The sequence below is a fragment of the Mytilus trossulus genome, chromosome 7 (assembly GCF_036588685.1).
Source record: "Mytilus trossulus isolate FHL-02 chromosome 7, PNRI_Mtr1.1.1.hap1, whole genome shotgun sequence".
In the NCBI taxonomy this organism is placed as follows: Eukaryota; Metazoa; Mollusca; class Bivalvia; order Mytilida; family Mytilidae; genus Mytilus; species Mytilus trossulus.
In genome coordinates, this window is record NC_086379.1 from 69,687,003 (window position 1) to 69,708,699 (window position 21,697).

Genomic DNA, 21,697 nt, shown 5'->3' on the forward strand with positions numbered 1-21,697 from the left:
AAGAGGCACTTGTTTTTATCATTGGGAAGGTCGACTATCCAAATATATGGATAGTCGACCTTCGAAACAAGTGCTTGTGTCACCGAACTAGTGTTTTGCTGTCTTAATCATTTTTAAAAGTGTTAGTGTTAAGTTAGGATGTTACGGGTTTTTTTGTTATGTTAATGATCTTTTATCGAGACTTATTGAAATTGTGTTATTATAGTCAAATCCGGTGATTCCAATAAATTTGAAAACAGAAAAAATAGGGAAATAAAATAGAGCAATGCCCTGTCATTTTTTTTCCGTGTACGGAAGTTAGAGTAAACCGTAATTTAAAATGATGATAAGTGGTGGTACATGTAAGTATCCATCTGTTGTAAGCAGCAACCTATTACACAAACACGTCAACTATTAAGTGAATATTAAATTTAAAAAATCAAATGATTCATTAGTCGACAAAAGCTATACAGGAGACACGATACATTTATTCCATATAACTTTTATTAGATAAAATCTGTGAGGTACATATCCTTGATTTACCAGCTGAATTTCAAAATAGTTTTGACATTATATTAGACATGTAACTTCATGTTTAAAGAAAGAATCGTTTGATTTTTAAAACGTACTAACATGTAAGAATTGTCATTATTTGTGGATCGACAAATGGTTACTAATGATACCTTCTATTGTATGTCGTAAATAGAATTAAAATATACCAATAAATAAACCAATACAAGAAATAGTTCGTTCATATAGTTCAACAGCAACGGTTGCAAGTGTGTTATACTCATTTAGTTGGAATTGATCTTTCATTGGATGGTCTCTTTAGCCTCTCTTGATTTTACAAGCAATTTCAATTAAATAAATGAGAGACTCCATAAATCTTCAGAAGAATTTTTTGATTTTTCTCTCATTTCTCACTTTTTAGTCTATAATGATATAATAAAACAATGGCTTGAGTTAACCTCGTAATAGCTGAGTACTTGTTTCATCGTTTCCTTGTTCACGTTAGTAACTATTCTGTCGAACGATGCTTGACTTTTCTATAGTGTTCTTTATTTGGACAACCTTTTTGTCTAAAGACGCATAACGGATTTTTTGGTTTACGAAAATCCAACCGCATAAAGTGCCAGTACAAACCTAAATATTTTAACCAGACGACAACAAATTAGGAAAACAAGTTGTATTTTTTTCGACTACAAAAGATCGCCAAATTCATAAACTTTTAGGTTATATTTACTTAGAGCATATTCTCGAACAGTTGTTTTGTTTATGCTAAGTTTGCTATAAGAAAATAAACTAGGGTCATGTTTTACGATGAGCAAATTGTTATGGTATGGTCTTTGTATTGATTTCTTTGGACATTACTATATCTGAAAATAAAGTTATTTAGTTCATCATAACCAATCATTTAATGACTCGTTTGTCGAAAAAGAGTTTCTCATTTGTGATTTATATCGGTAATATAGTATCACGTACAATCAAGGATGACATTTAAGACAGTCTCAGGTGTGAAAATATACCTTAATTATTATTTTCCAAAATTATTACGAGAGCAATTATTTTCAAGTAACATCACAATAAAATATTTATCTTCCGATATTTTAATATCGATAATTATATCATAGTCTGATGAGGGGTAGCGTAGGACGAAAATAACCAGATTACAAAATGTGTTTCATTAAATATGTGAAGAGTTACGGAATGTTCCTGGGAAATAATATCCCATGAGTGTTTCCAATGAAAGGTGAAATTAGAAATACGAAATCAGGAATACGCTGTTTAATTTAACAGTGCAGCGGAATTATATATAATTGAAATCAAGATACACATTCGATACCTGCTTGTCATTATTGACATACCAGGATAATCGTATATCATGGAGGAATAAGTGGGATTTAAATAAATGATAACCTCTGGACTTCCCCTTCCATCTGGCTCTTAAAACTTGGCTACAGTACTAGTGGTGTGTCCTTTTGACTGTGAAGGATGTATAAATATATATGCACCCGCATCCTCAGTTGGAATGATGAATGAAATGCAACACCTCGTGCTTCAGAAATCACAGAATACATAAAAAAAACCCACAGACAACACACAGATAGCATGAAAGACAACACACAGACAGCATAAAAGACAACCCACAGACAACACGAAAGACAACAATCCGACAATACGAAAGATTACAAACCGACAGCATGAAAGACAACACACACAGACAACATAAAAGGCAACACACAAACGACACGAAAGGAAACAAACCGACAGCATGAAAGACAACACACACAAATAGCATGAAAGACATCATGAAAGACATCATAAAAGACAACACACAGACAAAACAAAAGACAACAAACCGACAGCATGAAAGACATCATAAAAGACAACACACAGACAAAACAAAAGACAACAAACCGACATCATGAAAGACAACACACAAACAGCACGAAAGACAACAAACCAACAACACGAAAGACAACACACAGACAACACGAAAGACAACACACTGACAACATGAAGGACAACAAACTGACAACACGAAAGACAATACACAGACTGCATTAAAGACAACACACAGACAGCATGAAAGACAACACGAAAGACAATACACAGGCAACACGAAAGACCACACACAGACAACACACAGACAGCATGGAAGACAACACACAGACAACACGAGAGACAACAAACCGACAGCATGAAAGACATCAAACCGACAACACAAAAGACCACATACCGACAACACGAAAGACAACACACAGACAACACGAAAGACAACACACAGACAGCATGAAAGACAACACACAGACAACAAACCGACAACACGAAAGACAACACACAGACAGCATGAAAAACAACACACAGACACCATGAAAAACAACACACAGAATACATGTAAGACAACAAACCGACAACACGAAAGATAACAAACCGACAATACGAAAGACAACACACAGACAACATGATAGACAACCAACCAACAAAACGAAAACAACAAACCGACAGCATGAAAAACAACACACAGACACCATGAAAGACAACACAGAGACAAAACGAAATACAAACCGACAAAGAAATTTAGGCTAACCAACAAAACCTTAGTGTGTTAGTTAATAGAAAAAAGAAAATATTTGAAAAACCGAGAGAAAAAACGATTCCGGCATGTTTCAAACTATAACGAAAGACAGGAAGGCAAAGAAATTCTAAAATATAGAGAAAACAAAGAAACAAAATCTATTAAACTAGCACAGCAAAGAGCATGAGAAATCTGAAACCAACGAAATCATGCCTCAGGAACAAGAAACTAACAAAGTGAAGCGTGTTTGAAATGACAACATAAGACAAAAATTTTTTTGAAACATTAAAGAGTTCAAAGTAGCAGAAATGTTAGAACTTGCAGATTAATAAATATTAGAAATCAGAAACCAAAGAAATACTTCAAGAACGAGACACTCACACATTGCTATATATAGTAATAATTAGCATGACAACATTATAACAGCTTCGAAATGTTATCCAAGATAAGGTTAACTATTTAGTTATGTTATGCTATTTTTATTAGGTTGATTATAAAATGATATTAAGTTTGCTCCGTATTTCGGTGTGTTTTATTTTATTGTGTTGGTGGGGGAACTTCATTTTTTTTAATAACAATATGTTCGTGCTGCTCTTTATAGTTTTCTATCAGTTGCTGTGTGAACTCGTTTGTCTTTTCATCGCTTTCCCTTTTCTATGGTGTTGTCCGGTTTCTTTATCGCCTCTGCTTTTGTTAGTAGCTATATAGTGTTCTTTCTATCTTTTGTTTTCTATCAAGTGTTTTTGCAATTGTTAGTCTTTAAGTTATCCTTTAATTTTCTAAAAAAAAAGGATCCCCTTGAATAAACCATCCCTTTTCTTAAAATCCATTTTTAACACCATAAGTTAATCTATTGTTTTGTATGATATTTGTAATTGATTACTTATCTGAACACATTCAAATGATAAAACAATAAAACATCCAACAAGACTTTAATCTCCATTACTGTAACTAACGTTTAGGCATGAAGTGACTAAAAGTTATCGGTTTTTAAAAGTCGGTGTTATTTGACTTACTGTAATTTATATCTGTCATGTGTTTTATTAGTTTGCACACATAAAAAACATGAAATGCAAATATTATTCAATGTCAGGTCAAAAGACTAATCAAAGGTCTCGTAGACAGTGTTCGATTAAACATTCTTTACACTAAGCATAGTAATTGATCGAAAAGAAATAAACCTCAAGTTAACACAGATGACTGACGGTTTGTGTGATAAATTGAAACTCGATTTCCAAAAGCGCCATCAAGAATGTTTTTGTGCATTGTGCCTAACTTTGAACATATATGGAGTTTCAGTATTTAATTTCAGGAAATCAGTTATTACATTTTTACATCTCAATGGCAATCAATAAGAAAATGTCTGAGGCTACATAATACTCAACAAAACTATTATACTTCAGACCAGGTTCAATGGCCAATTCTATTTCTGCACAATACTTCAGAAACGTTTTATAGTTTAAACAAGGTTCTATGACACATTTTGTTGACGACAAAGATGAATAGTCAACATGTTATATCATGGCATACCTTTTTTTCCAGAAAATATTTCCTTATTTTAAATTCGGTCAAGATTTCTCCAGTTGCTTTATGAATAAAACCTTTGGCCTTCTTTTACTTTAGGGGTCCTAACCCTTATAGAGCTTTACTAAACTCTCCTTAATCTTATCCTAACCCATACCTTACCATAACACAAGCCTTTACCATAAAACTTAACCCTAACCTAAAAAATTCCCTTATCTAACCATTACCATGAATGAAACCTACCTCTAAAGTATAGGGACCCTTAAAGTAAAAGAAGGCCAAATCGTTTGGGTACAGTCTTTTAATTCCAAATATTTTTTGTTATAAGTACAAATTGCTATTTGTGAAACCTGGAAAACTGTCACAGAAACCGTAACCGGAAAAAACATAAAATGACCACCAGTTCATGCACAAGAAAAATATAAAACTTTTAGTAACTGTGGTTCAACGCAATAACACAAAAAGCCAAAAGACATTTAGAGTTATTAATAAGATAAAGTCTTCAAAATATGCCAAGCTCTAATTTACAGTTAACTTAGACAATTGAAGATTTGCCATCAAACGCAATTGTCAAAATTACCAACGAAACTATTAACCTTTTATGCAGTTAACCCCTTTTTAAATACAGATAACATTTTATGCAGTTAACCCCTTTTTAAATTAAGATCAATTGAATTGTCGAAGTGTTTTTCGTTCAATATGATATAGGACAAATACATACGCAGAATTTATCAACCGTTGCAGTTGCATTCTAAATGTATTGGCAATAAACCTGCTATCGAATAAAACATTAATATGACTTCTTATACAAATAAACCTTATCTCATTTAATTGTCTGAAGAAAGAAATGGTTTTCCTCAATTAGCATAAGTAATAAATCACAAACAATGTATCTCACACAAGTAGATGGAGAGATGAAAGTAGATAGAATCACTCACACAACGCTCTGTTTATCTCATATCCTTGGGCCGAACAGAGATCCTAAACATGACGAAACAGGTGATAAAGGTAGTGCTTCTAGATACAGGTACTACACAGGTAACGTGGTACCTGTCAAATCAGGCGTGGCATATGGGTATTGCTTGTAGATACATAGGTACACACAGGTAACGTGGTACCTGTCAAATCAGGTGTGGCATATGGTAAATGTTGTGTTTAAAATTAAGATAATATCTATGTTAAGATACAGTCTTTTAACTAATTTTGAATTATTACCGAGTTGTTATATGCTACGATCAAATCATGCAAAACGTTTTTAAACAAATACTGAATAACCCAACTCCAACCCAACTTTCCTATACCAATATTTACATAGAATTGTTATCATTTATTAACATAAGTTAGAAATACATGTTTTGGCAATCAAATCATAAATAAGAGATGATTTAATGACGATTCATATGTCTACACAGTAACAGCGACAAGGTACCAATTTCTGACATCAAAGCAAAATATATCAAGCGATATAATTCCCACACAGTTGACGAGAAATCTTTCTTAGAATGTATTACTACATGTATCTGGAAAATTCACTTGGTTTACTTCTTTCAAATGGTTAGAAAAAACTGCTACTTTAAAAATGAAACGTGTTTGTTGTTCAACTTGGTTTTTTACGATATAAAAAAATAACACCATAAATGGATTATTACACTGAGTGTCAAGAACTTTTAGAAGTGAACATATGGTACATTGTAGAACTGAAAATTTCTGAACAACTCTAAATTTGTTAATTAACTGAAATAATACAAATAATTATTGATTGTAAAATTTCATTTTGGTTTAAAAACGATGTATGTTGCCTAATGAATATTCGTGTTAGCTAATCTTATATCTTCGAATCCATTTGTTTAAAGAATAAAAAGTGTGAACTTTTTTTCAGCTATATTTCAATGCGTATGATGTGAAAATGACTTCGTGGTATGTTCAATTACAAGCGTGCTGGTTTTATAACACATTATCTATTTGAAGTATTTGTTTTCTATAATTATTTGTATATAATAATAACGTATAAACTCATGTCGTTTCATTTATTTAACTATGTCGTTTCATTTATTTAACCATAGATGTAATACCCACGATTTAACTATCAACAGGCACACCGACACAAAATGAAAATCAGATTGCCTAAATAAGCATTTGCCGCTTATTTTAACTTGGGATATTTGGATGTTTCTTCTGAAAGTAATTATAAATATCAAGCTATCTTGTTTTATTGTCTTCTTTTTTTTTTACTTTTCAAATAACTTTATAACTAAATAAAATTATCTATTTTATAATGGTTTATGTGATCATTCAAAAAATAAATAAAACAATAGGTAAGAAAATTGACATTTAAGTTGATTTCAAATAAAAAAAAGTCCGATGAATATTAAAACTGATCAAATACAAATAATGAGACAACTCTCCAATAGATACCAAATGACATAAAAATTAACAACTATAGGTCATCTTTAGGCCTTCAACAATGAGCAATATGAGCCATTATACCACATAGTCAGCTATATAAGAGTCAGAAATGACCGATGTTAAACAATTCAAACGATAAAACTAACGACCTGATTTATGTTTGTCATGGTATTACTGTTTTTAAAATATAATGGCTGGAAATGTTTCTGTAATTAAACAGTTGCCACTTATCGAAACTTTAATTAATTATTTATCTTTTGTTGGAAATTACATGGGGTCCTGGTTTTGCACAAATGGCTATATAAAGTTTCAAAATTGTGTAATAGCATTATGCATAGTGTTATAAGGTCCAATGCTTGAATGAAAAGCCACCACAGATCAGATCAAACACCTGTTGTCTTTTGACAACTCAAGGAGAACTAAATTGTAGACAGACAAGTTAGTCTGAAAACGGTATTAGTGAAAAGAAACGTTACATGTGTCTATGAACATTGTTTGACCCATTTATGTGATTTTTTTTTAATTTTTAATTTTCGAATTTTTGAATATTCTTTTTAAGGGGGGTATTATTTAGAAAACTATACTTACATAGGATATCATCGGGAGATTTACTGCAGCTGACACCCTAGCCTCAACGCTGCAACTATCCTCTAAACCAAAAAATGCTACTGCTTCTTGTCGCCATTGATCAAGTAATAGTTTTGTGGCGGTGATGGTGTCCCCTTTGGTGTCACCCCACACTAAATGTATATGATAATCTGGTAACACTGTTGTATCATTATTAATAAGATCCACAGCATACGATATAGCTCCAGATATAATCCTTCCCTGGGTATCTCGCTGCCAGGGAATAACTTTATCAACAGTCAAATATCCGATAGTTATGTTTTTCAATTCTTCACCAGAAATTACTTCAAACGACACACAAGTAGTAAAAATTAAGCACACGTGAAAATATAAAATAATCATAATTGAATTGCTCTTCTAGACCCATTGGTATGTACCATCGTGAAGAACTTCCGATCATATTCCACAACTATGTAAACATGTTGATCAAATCAAAACGTTCCTCCTATAGGCTTTCCGTCCTTCAGGACAGTAATTATGAAATCTCCAGTTAATTATCACCTGCAAATATAAAATGACTATCAATGTTTCAATCCCCAGGCATCCAAGTTACTGGTCATAGAGACATTGTGTAAATACAATAATCTCATACCGTAATTTAACTACATGACGTTATAGCAAATGAAATATCGACAGCTGAGCACATAAGAAATTTATTTAAGACTAATTCTATGGCGGAAAAAAAGCGTTCACTTAAAGAAGCAGCGATGATTTAATCGTATTAATGAAGAATGTATTGATACGTTATTAATAAATTCATTTCAATAATTAATTATAAGGTTAATGTGGCAGGAAAAACCGCATCATTATGGAGTATTTATAGAAATAAATGCATTTATAGAACTAGTTCTCAAGTTTGTTTTATGTTTTATACACCGACTTTATATTTGTTAGTAGTTAAATTTGCTTAATCATCTGAGCAATTTAGTACGAGTCTTTGTAGAACATGCTTACCGTAAAGAGAATTATATTTAACTACCTATTGATTCATAATTAAAATCTCCCTTTTCTTTCATTTGAAAGAAAACACAGTTTATATGTTTTCCATAAGCTTTTGTATTAATTGAAGAAGCAAATTACAAAAGACTGTTCTGTTACACCTACTGCACAGAAATAAACCATAATAAGATTCTACGGAGAACAAAAGAATTTAAATTGCCGTGATTTTCTTAGCTTCATACTCGATTTAGAATGATATATTCTGAAGAGCAGAAAACTCCCTGAATAAAATCCATAAAAAGGTTTATTAGATCAAGCAATGCACTTGAGATTTATCAATAAATGAAAGTTTTGTTTTTTTCTTGCATAAAGTTTTCACTTGAAGCATACATTTCTTATAAATGATTTTGCCGATTGAACCAAGTTTTTGTATTCGAATCTACTATATGTATTGTGTCCCAATGAGGACCCATCAAAAACAAAATGATTTTGCCGATTGAACCAAGTTTTTGTATTCGAATCTACTATTGTGTCTCAATGAGGACCCATCAAAAACAAAATTTGAATTCGTTATACCAGAGTCCAAGTAATGGGCTTCTGTTTATGCGTTTCTAAAACATCGACATGAATAGATTACTATGTATTACAAATTTGTAGGTCTACAAAGTGAATTATGATAAATTAATATTATTTATGGAAATTTCCAATACACACTTGCAGAATTGTATTCCAATTTTTGTTTCAAAATATCACAACTTCATATCGACTTTAAAAAAGCGGTAGAAAATATCGAAGGGAGAATGTGAAAAACTCATAAAATGAAGAGAAAATGAAGAGAAGACGGATGGACAAATCATTGCCAAATAAAAATATACAACAAATTGCATACAACAATCTACAAAATTCCTATGTCTGTTTTGGGCATTGTGAAATATCATGGCTCCCTGAACTGTATATGACGTATGCAATCTCATATGAAGTGCAGCAACCGATATTAGAGTGTAGGACGACAGATTTTCGTACCAATAGGTAAAGAACTATATGAGTTCGATATTATATATAATTAGTACTCGCGAGAATGAGATCAAATGGTTATTTTGCATTTTTGTTTTATATCTTTTATACGTAAGTAATCAAGTACAAATGTAAGTGTTTTAAAAATGCCTAATTCCCTCTACTAGTTTGAATTCGATGTTTTTAATAAATGACTTTTAATCTATACTGATCGGGATTAATAAAATGGAGGATTGAGATATAACAAAACTAAATCAACTCCGCCGAATAACATGTCCAAAGTCAAAACATAGTCAGTATAAACTGTTTCGTGCAATACCTTTTTTTCATAACTTAGAGACATAGGTTAGTTTTATTGTCTCTTGTAAATTTATTCTGAACTTTTAGTCATTTGGGAAGATGTAAGCTTGACATATTGCACACAGTTTATGTTGTACTCTACTGTATTGCCCCCTAGATATATATCATCATTTGCCATTGTATTATTGTCTCTTTGATGTATTTCCTCGAATTTCTTTTTTATTCAAAGAGAATCCCAACTTAACAATAAATTTCTATATGTACATTCATTTTAGTAATAGATTTGACCAATTTATATCTGTATCCATGCGGTTTTTTTCCCCGCACTGCTTTTTAAGTACGTTCTATACTTACAAGCATAGATCGTTTTACGAGTAGTTAATTGATTGTATCTTTGGAAGAATTAATGATACGTGTTTTATATTTTCAATATCCAAAAACAGTTCAACGAGTACTGTATCGAACTATCGCCAAATGACATATATACCTCGCCTTCAAATATATTTTCTTTTACATTTCAAAATTGTTAATTATTTGACTCAATTATAATCATAGAACACAGAAGGTCATAAACAAATGCATTTTTCTCATTTTTTTAGAAGAATAATTGAGAAATTATACAAAAAATATACAATTCAACACCGATATCGAGCACTATTATTTCTTAGCTTTTCTGTTTTATTTTGTTGGCAATGATCAAACGCGAGTTATTTATTAGTTTAGATAAACGTGTAGTTAATCTTTCAACAGGCTAAACTTAACAATATCTTAATTCTATGGTTCTAAGTTATTCACTGGGTTGGATAGCCATGAACGGTCAGTGCATAATGAAACTAATTATCTTGTTATCAATATTTATAAACATGTATGTCCAGTTTTATTATCATATTAACAATCTGTAACTGTTTTATTTGTCTGAACACTATCTAGTACGCTTTTAAATAGAATTTTATTACAACTAAAGCCAGGTCATCAACTGTTGGCTGATCATAAATTATGTCTGTAAAATGTTTATAGTCTTTTCTTAATCAACAGGAAAGATATATTACAATAAGACCGGGTGAAAAGTTGAGTCGTATAATTAACCTTTCTTGTTTCCAAAAATAACAATATAAAAATGAAAAAAATATGGTATGATTGCCAAGGAGACAACTATCCACCAAAGTTCTCATGTTGGTACTTGTATAAGCAAAAAAAAACCAACACCGTCTGCTATAGAAAGCCCAACATGAAAAATATGAAGAAATTCAATTGAGAAAACCATACTAAAGAGATAAAGGAAGATGTGGTATGACTGTTAATGAGAAAACTCTCCATCCAAATTACAATTTATAAAAGTAAACCATTATACGTCAAGGTACGGCCTTAAACACGAATCATTCGTTGGCTCACACCGGACCGCAAGCTATAAAGGGCCCCAGAAATTACTATTGTAAAACCATTCAAACGGGAAACCAACGGTCTAATCTTTATAAAAACAAGAAACGAGAAACACGTATGAACTATTTAAACAGACGGCAAATACTGTATCTTATTCATAGCAAAACAATTAACGAAAAACAAATATGTCAAACCTGAATCAGCGACAACCACCGAACACTCATGTGACATGAGACAGGCACGCACAGACAGAATATGGCGGGTGAAACATGTAAGTGAGGGCTCAACCCAACTGTCTTACCTGGGATAGTGAAAAATATATTGACCTATAATGGTTTACTTTTATATATATTGTAATTTGGATGGAGAGTTGTCCCATTGGCACTCACATCACATCTTCCTATGTCTATATAAAATTCAGCTGACAAACTTTCAACCAAGTGTGAAAAGGGGTGGTGGGGGGTATTTGCATTTTCTGATTACTCCAGATATAAAGCTTGAAATGGTTTTAGCACCTATGTTTAATGGAAAGTTTAAATACGGGTTATCTGCTACTTTCAATAACATCTATTTTAAGCAAATAATAGATATAAGCCAAACATTTCTATATTTATTTTTCAATTGAAACTATGTAGTCGCAGATACAAGTACATTGTAACAATACTAATCCTCATTTTTGACATATATATGCATAACATATTCGCCATTACACTCGTAGATACACATATCTTAGTTACAGCTGTATAGCAAACAGTATTGTATTGGGCAAAAGAGAACTCTTTATTGCAGATATATCATATCATAACATAGGCTTTCAATTTGAATATTTGAGGCACTGTACATATTGAGAATCTTTGTTGCTTTACTTCTTACACTTGAACCTTAAGATTGAAATATTGGAAAAAGAAAAACTAATTATTATCATCAATGAAAAAAGGGAAAAAATCTGCAGCTTAGTATTCTAACTGCCAAGAGATAAAATCTTAATAGAAAAACGTGTAATATTACACTATAGTTAATTAAAAGGAGCCGAATAAGTAATCCACTATATCGTCTAAGCATGCACATAGTTTGAATTTTGAATAAATCTTAATTATCTTCCAGATCAATGCTGGTAATATCTATATATTATATTTGTGTATAACGAATTTTCAAATTAGGAACTTGAAAACAATTGGTTTAACTAAGAACTTTCCCCAATAAGTCTATAGGCTTGGCTCATTGCTGAAGGCCGTATGCTGACATGGGGACTATAGATGTTGAATTCTGTATCATTTGGCCTCTGGTGCAGAGTTTTATCTTCGGCAATCATATCGCATCTTTTAATTTTATGAATTTTTTTTTTCTTGTTTTGAGCACCTGTGGCCAGTTAACAACGAAAATGAAGAATACAGAACTATTCTTGGTGACACGGGTTTGCACAATGTCAAAAAATTGTCTATTATGGCATGAATATCTGAAGGACCTTGTATGTGACGAGTCGCCAATTCTATTTTACAGTCCTGTAAAACGTCCCTACAAAGTGTCAGCATCTTGACATATAATTTCGCTCAAGACGCATCTTGAACAATTAAGAAATAAAACAGTTTGTTCTTTTAAAAGTGTACATACCATGTCAGGCAGATGATTTTCTACTTTTATGTGGACACATTTTCCGCAGTTAACGAGTATGGTGGTATGTTTTCTTTCTCTTTGTTTGCTAATTACTTTATGCATTCGATTAAAGATACCTCCTTGGAGTTTAGTACATTTCTTTATTTCCTTTTTAACACCCAGAAACGTCAGAACATAAAATTGAACGGTAACTATTACAATGTATTGCTCTATACTTTAATTGCATTGTTTATATAATCAATGACACTATCGTTTTTATGGGTAAAGAAACCTTATAAGATCGAATATCAAATAATGTTTAATCAATGACATACTGTTAAAAGACAATGTCGGGTGACAATTATACATTCAACATTATACCCTTGAAATAACCTTGAACTGTCAGAAACCCGACTAAATTAAATTTGTATGGTAAATTATTGTTTACACGAATCATTTATATAGGAATAACCATGTTATGATTTATAAACAAATAATGGTTATTACAGAAAATGTCAAAGACATTACATTACATTCAGCTTAATAAAAAGGATGTAATGAAAGCTGAATGGAATATATCTAGCTGATCTATAGTTTTACCAAGAGCTTTGATTAAATTGTTATTATAAGGTTCTTTTTTCTCTTTTATCATTTAAACGACTGAAACCCTAAGTTCGTATCGTGTATAAGCAATATCTGATAAATCCCACAAATTATTCTAAACTCTCAACACTCAATAATAAGTACGATAAGTCAATCTATATATAGATATAGTAAGATGTGGTATGAGTATATTCAGTTCAATATTGTTAATTAATAAATATTTTGTTTCTACTTTTTCACAAACGGTATACATAAATCTTCTTCAAAGGTGCACTAATGTATTTTATAAGTATACTTTAAGCAAAAAAAATAAGGATGTATAACGACGTTTTGATCTTTTAATCAATAATTATTATCATTACAAAAGGAACAGCGCTCTTATTGTTGTTTTCATCTGAAAGTTACAATGAGGACCTCCAACATGGTACAAAAAAAAACAAGATCAACTCATGACAAGTTGAGACAGCTTCTAACATCAGTATGACCAAAGATACATAACTTAGTTGCATGGTATATTGATTTTAGTAAAACAATAAAGATTTTTATGCCCCATCTACGATAGTAGAGGGGCATTATGTTTTCTGGTCTATGCGTCCGTCCGTCTGTTCGTTCATCCGTCCGTTCGTCCCGCTTCAGGTTACAGTTTTTCACCACAATTTTACGGTCAACTAAACATAGAAAATCAAAGTGGGAGTTTCAGGTTAATGTTTTGGTCAATGTTTTTGTATTAAATCTAAACAGTACTTTTTACATGTTCGTATTGAGTAGAAGAGTTTGTCTTCTTTTCACTGATTTTTTATCTATGTCTGAGTGGTTGTAATTTAGTCGTACACTATTTAATATTATCAAACAATGTATATCTTGTTTAACAAATTCTCTTTTTACAAAGGCACATGACAGTATTCACAGAACTGAAATGTCTGTATGAACTCACAACTACAAATATAAATGACTTGGGAAATATGAAGCAAATAAAAACGATCAAACCTACAGTAAAAGTCAATCAAAAAAAAACTATTCATTCAATAATAGAGTAAAAAACAAGCATAAAACATCTGACGAGCGAACATAAAATAAATAATCAATTAATTCAATAAACAAATAAATAATAAAATAAAACAAGAATAGCTGCAATTACTGAGAAGTAAATCTGTTTGATTTGGCGACATGGAATTCAGCTATCAACAATTACATATAATAAAGTGGCAGAAGGCACCAAGGGGACATTCTAAGCCTACATGTCGAAGAGAAACTGATTATAATATTACTTGCACGTATATGAAGATTCAACCTGCAAAACTATAATTTCTATTTCGCATACATCAACATTGTATATAAAAACACCACATAAATATAGCTTGCAATACTGTTTTAAATATTTCGAAAAATATTTATGTTTGGTGTTATGAAATGCCTCTAACATACACTAAGCAAATTCATTACGACCAAACGATTAAAACCGTCAAGCAACTTTTTATTAAAGGTCATATGCACTTTTTTTCAAATAGACAGTTTCGATACCTCTTCATGTTGTCCCGCGTACAGGTAAAATTTGACCATCGTCAATTGCAAGTCATTGTGTAAAATGACAAAGCCTAAGTTATCTGTGATTGCACGTTGGCAAGTAACAGACATATTAAATGCCGACAGAAGCACAAGGAGCAATTGTAACCATTTCAATGTTAATCACGTCGTCAATACCATTGTACTTAAACAAATATACCATACAGGACAATGATTTAACTGGGTTGAAAGAGAAGACAGCCATTGACACCATAGTTCGGCCTTCCATGTCCTCAGACATGAACCCTATCGAACATGTTAGCGATGCATAATATTATCAAGTGGGACTCAAGTAAGAGTCACGAGTTTAATCAACTTCTTTAAGAACAAAGTGCATCACTTTTCGTAAATAACTGATCCAGCGCAGACGATTTGCGATGCTGCTAGGCAGATAAGTTGGGTTTTGTATGACAATGCATTTAAAGTTTGTTTTGGGGAAAACCATCTTGCTGAACAATTCGACAAATGTGAAAAAACATAATAACTAATTATGGTTTAAGGCAAACTGTGCCCTTGAACGTCGAAAGAGATAATGCATCGCACTTTTTGTACCAACGTCATTCTACAGACGCAAATCAATTTTTATATTTCTTAGTCCGGAATAGTTACAACAAGGCTAAACGTGTGTCTCGAGTCAGTTTCGAACGTGCATAAAGACTAGAAACTTTTAAAAATAACTAAAACAAAACCACGAAAATTTTGGTCAACAGTTAAGTCGAGAAAGAAATTAAAATGTTTAGCTGATAGTGATGTATTGTTGCGTCATTTTGAACAATTGCTAGAACCGACCTTTCAGATTTATGTGAAGAATTTATTGGTCAGATTAAAAATAGTTTGTTTTTTGAACACTATTACAATAGACTCTTTAGATAACGAGATCTTGGAAGATGACATTATACGTGCTAGAAATAAACTAAAATTGGAAAATCTGCTTGGAATGACTTCATTATCCCCGAAATTTTGTAATCGAATCCAGTTTTATTCGCTCTTATTTTAAAACTCTCTTCAACTTTATGTTTGAAAATGTTTTTGTTCTTGATATGTGGTTGGAAGGCATAGTGACAGCGGTTCCAAAAAATGGTGACATACCAGACCCGAATAATTATAGACCTATCGTTTCATTGAGTGTTTTATCAAAACTGTTTACATCGATATTAACCGAGCGATTAATCAGCTGGGCTGAGGATGAGGAAAAACTTATCGATAATCAGTTTGGATTTCGACCTGTAGACGCTATATTTGTACTTCATGGTATTAAAACACATATTGTACAACAGAAATCGAAATTGTATTGCGCATTCGTCAATTTTCGGAAGCCATTTGGCAAGTTTATCAGGATATTTCTATAGTACAAGCTATCAAAGGGTTGTATAGCCACGAACTTTCGTTTCAATCATGAAAGCAGTTCATAAAACTTTTCGTCAACGAATTCGCCCTGAAGGTTCATTACAGAGGCTTTTGGCAATTTCTTGGGAGTGAAACAAGGTGAACCATTACACTTCAGTGTTGACTTGAGTTATTATTGATATGTGCATATATTAACATTGACTAACTGTTAACAAAATTTAGAATGTGTGAAATATGTTTCTACCTCTTTTTGCCTATTTGGCAAAACTTTAAGAATTTTTGGTCCTCAACGCTCTTCAACTTCCTACTTTATTTGACTTTTTAATATTTTTTTATTCGAGTGTCATTGATGAGTCTTTTTTAGACGAAACTCGCGTCTAGCGTAAATATAAAATTTCCGTCCTGGTATTAATTTGATGGGTTTATTTACAACCACTGAGTCTAAGCCACTGCAGTTGCGGTTTTGATTCCCGATGGTATCACCAGCCCAGTAGTCAGCACTTCTGTGTTGACTTCGGTTATCATTGACATGTTCTTATAAGTGAACATTAAAACAAAAAAAAACGTTGAATATATAAAATACTCAGGCTTTTCTACCTCAGGAAAAGATAAACGTAGCTGTATTTGGCAAAACCTTTAGGAATTGTTGGTCCAGACTCCTCAATGCACCCAACTTCGTACTTGATTTGGCTTTTTTAACATTTTTTTATTCAAGCGTCACTGATGAGTCTTTTGTAGACGCGAGTCTGGCTTGAATATAAAATTTCAATCCTCGTATCTATGATGAGTTTAGTTATCACCTCTGTTGTTTCTATTCTTTGTGAATGACATTATTCAATAAATTCCTGTGGACAATAATAAAGGTGTTTTTTATCGGAAAATCTGCCGAATCATTACTAGAAAAACTTTCGTTTCATTGTAAAAAGTATAATATAACTGTTAATACCGACACGAAAAAAGTAGTCGTTTTTAGAAAGGTTGAAACCTGTAAATAATCGCATTTTCTTTGACAACCAGAAGCTATAAATTGTAAATTCTTATCTAAGCTTAGATATGTTACTACCTTTCAATAGAAAGTTCGTGCGCTCACAGAAGAGGATTTCTCAGCAAGAAGCAAGGACCCTTTCTTCCGTATTCAACCATGTCAAGCGAGTTATTATTGAACATAGTCAACCATGATTTATGTATGTGTATGGTGGCCTCTATACTTAACTATGCGTCTGAAATTTAGGGACTCCATCGAGCCAATGACATTGAACTCGTTTATAATCGTTTCTGTCGTTTTATATTAGAGCTTGGTTAAAATGTACCAATCGCCTTTTTATGTGATTAACTCGATCATCTACCTATTTCATTTTAAGGAAACATAGACTTATAAACTTTTGATGGCATATAATGTATGATGTATATGATATTTATAACCTCCTACGCATTGATGCATTAAATGGCAAGAGAAAATGGGTTCCAAATGTTCGTGATTTATTATTTAGTTTAGGTATGAATTATGTATGGAATGACCAAGAGAATACTAATGTAACATTTGAAAATATAAAATGTCGTTTAAATGATCACTACTACCAGAACTGGTTAGCTATCTAGAAAGATTGTGAAGAACTGTGTTTACATAGAAAAATGGGTTTTGTTTAGAAGATTAACTTGAAGTTAATATCACACATTATCATTGCATAACAGTTGTAGTTCTGTGCTTGTTATAACATTATGGTGTTGTTGTCTGTCATTATTGTCATTTAATATTATGTTCTTTTACTATCGCATAATTTTTACTTCTGCAAAAAATATTCATTCATTCATTCGTTCATTCATATTTTATCTTTATGAGCATAAATTCATATAAGGGCCAACGTTGGATTAAGGAACAGTGTTAGCTTATTACAATGCTTTATAACAAATCCCTGTATCCTCATATGAATAAAGAAAAATACGAGGAACAGAAGTTTTTCCAATAGGAGAGCTGATTGTCTGTTGAAAAAAATAAGTCTCCCCCACACGTTACAATAATTCTATAAACAGAGCCGTTTTCAAGTCTTCGACAGACATCAATCTGTAACTTTAACATTTGAAGAATATTACTTTGAACTTATTTTTGTTATTTCTAGTCCATAATTAGACTGTTAATATCATATCGTTCATTCAATCATTTTTTTTAAATTTGAGGTAAATTAAAGAAATCGAAAGTTGGCGAGTGTACTTCTAAAGTTATAAGATGTTGCATAATCCCTGTTTCCCTTCCTTCTTAATAGACTGATATAATAATTATTTACTTATAGTTAAAATTTACCAAAGTCACAAACCTGTGTTCAAGGTGTTTCGTTATCCTCCTATAACTGTACAATAATAGCTTGTCAATCGTTACTCCTCGTATAGATACACCCGTTCATTATAGAATAATAAACTAATGGTCTATTTATCGCTAAACGTATCCATTAAATCTTTGTCAGATTTAAAATATTCAACAAAGAACAAACTCTGCACATTGAATTTGTCTATTTGTATTTTATGTGAATCTAATCTAAAAATAGTACTATTAATTGTGACTGCTTGGTTCGACCATGACATGACCCAACTCTGACAAATACCAAAACTATTGTTCAATATCCTTACAAAACGTTAAACCATTTATATCATTTGAAATACTGCCTTTAAAACTATTGTCAATTAATTCAAATTTAGATTTATACTTGTGATATCAATACTTCATTGTGGAAACTCTATCATAGCAATAGCTATATAATCTATCATTAAAAGACAAATATAAAATGTTCACGACAAATATGTCTCGTATATTTCTATAAAGTTTCAGTAGTTTTTAATTTTTATCGATGTTTATAATAGTATTATTATTTATAAGAAGACACACATATCTCAAATAATCAATATTATTATATGCGAACTTTGGTCAGCGTTTTTCTTACATAACAAAATAATATTTCTTTTCCATTGAAATCCTTTACCCGAGTTGACACTAAAATAGTTTTCTTATGGAGGCAATGCAAGTTTTGTTATTCTAGTATTGATTTTACAATTGAAAAACAGTTTTTCCTGTTCTTAAATGCCGCCATAAAATAATATCTTGTGTTTTAAATACTGAATGTAACAAGTAAAACATTAAGTGGATATCGATATAAAGATTTAATGTCGTTATACATTGAGTATGATTTTGCAGATTTTGTTCAGACTTTTGTGTTCCAGATAACCTGTAAGAATAATCTGACAGGATCTATTTCACTCCCAGAGCATGTAATATATGGAAAATGTATCCATTTGGTCTGTTGTACCTTTCTCTGGATGATTTTTTAATGATGTTTTAGACGGAACAATTTGTTTATACCAATATATGAAACGAAAAAACCTAATAATCCTTAAGAGCTTTTAAAACCATTTAAAATTTATATCAAAATAGCAGTCCCTTCTTTATGAATATTATAGTTAAACGAATATGAGATCCCAATACAAGAAAAACCTGTACACGAGAAGTCGCACATATAACAATATCTAACTTTTATCTTTTAGTATCTTATGCTTTTTTGGGCATTAGTTGATTTTCTGCTTTTCTGTAAAAGTTAACTCGTGAGTATTTCTAACTTATACATATATTTTGTGATAATTATATACTACATTAGTATTTCCTAGGTTGTGTCTACATGGGGAAAATATAACATAAAACTATTTGTTTTAACAGCTTCCAAAATATTATTGTAAAAGTTATCGTTGTTTTTTATGATAACACTACTTAACCAAGGAACAACATGTGGTACTCATTTTAAATTGGTTTCATACATTTACATCCATAATTTGATATATTTGGTTAAGTTAAAACCTATAGTAGTATACCACTGTTCAAAAGTCATAATTCGATTTAGTAAAATATAATCCGGGTAACAAACCTACGTAGAAATGGCATGTAGATAACATCTGTGATATTTCTGTCTTGGTACAAGACATTATACGTAAAACGGTGGGGGTGAACATGCTTTTATGACTAGCAAAACATCCCGCTTACATGTCCATGTTAGAAATGTTGCTTAAATTAAAACACTGAGTGACATGAATACAGTCCAAGCAAATGCAAGAACACTAAGCACAGAAAAATTCGTAAGTAAATACAATATAATTAGTATAGTATTTTACAACATGTACACTGCAGAATAACAATGGGCACCTCCGACGAATTCATGATATCATATCAGGACACAAGAAACAACGTATCAAAAAGTAAAATCACAAAAATACTGAACTCAGAGGAAAATCAATTTGGAAAGTCCATAATCACATGGCAAAATTAATAAAACAAAACGCATCAAAAACGAATGGACAAGAACTGTCATATTCCTGACTTGGTACAGGCATTTTCAAATGTAGAAAATGGTGGATTAAACCTGGTTCTATAGCGCTAACCCTCTCACTTAAATAACAGTCTCATCAAATTCCGTTACATTTACATGATGCGTTAAATAAACAGTCACAATCAATAAAATAGTCAAAATATGGGAACATCAGTCATCATCGTATAACAATTTAACAGGACACAACAACATCTACTATCTACGAACACATGGATTGATTTGAGTGTCTGACGTCAGAAAAATTATATACGTCACATAAATTTGTCGTTCAATGTGCATACAATAGTTATCAAAAGTACCTGGATTATAAACAATTTTAAATTTTACATAGGCAATGAGCGCAGACAGGGTTAAAAAATCAAAAGTATGTAAGAATAAATTACAGAAATCGAACTAGTCCAAAAGTTATACATAGAATTTATGAGAATCCAAAACTTTTAAAAGGAACAATTTAACAGAACTGCGCGTCACATGAATGGATCAACGTCACAAACGTATACTTTGTGACTTTTTTAATCAATGGTTAATTTAAAAAATATATAGATTTGATTTTTTTATATACACGTACAAGAATATTTATATGGAATTGTGTATGTTTTGGTGTTATTATTTGTATTTCCTAACCATGTCAGGTTTGCTGGGTATAAATAAAGAAAAACCTGTGCATATAGTTCCTTTAAACTTAAACTCATTTAAACGAAGAAGCTTATTTATCTCAGCTTTTACAAACATATAAAGAATAAAAGTGAAATAGCTGTAATATAAGATCATATAAGACAAAAAAAACAGTAAACACACATGAAAACAAACAAACAGAAAACAAAAACCCGAAGACGAACCAAAAGTAACTCTACCATACTGACTTATAAGACATATGTGAAATGGAACATAAAGATTTTAAACCACGAACGAAAAAATCCGACAACTATCAGTACAAAGTGAACCACTGGACACACACATCAAAGAAAGTAACAACAAA

At 31.6% G+C, this 21,697-nt stretch overlaps 1 protein-coding gene across 2 annotated transcripts in view; it reads right to left on the reverse strand.

The window, feature by feature from the left end:
- The window catches only part of LOC134725698 (receptor-type guanylate cyclase Gyc76C-like), a 108,271-nt gene that overhangs the window by 57,314 nt on the left and 29,260 nt on the right, over window positions 1-21,697 (reverse strand). The window contains exons 1-2 of one of the 2 annotated variants that reach the window (XM_063589723.1): window positions 18,667-18,873; window positions 7,577-8,116 (exon numbers count right to left, since the gene is read on the reverse strand). In XM_063589723.1, coding sequence (XP_063445793.1) covers window positions 7,577-7,957 — 381 coding nt within the window. In that variant the 5' untranslated portion in view covers window positions 7,958-8,116; window positions 18,667-18,873. Of the gene's footprint in view, window positions 1-7,576; window positions 8,117-18,666; window positions 18,874-21,697 lie in introns of those variants that run through there. The other variant, XM_063589724.1, reaches the window with a different exon arrangement.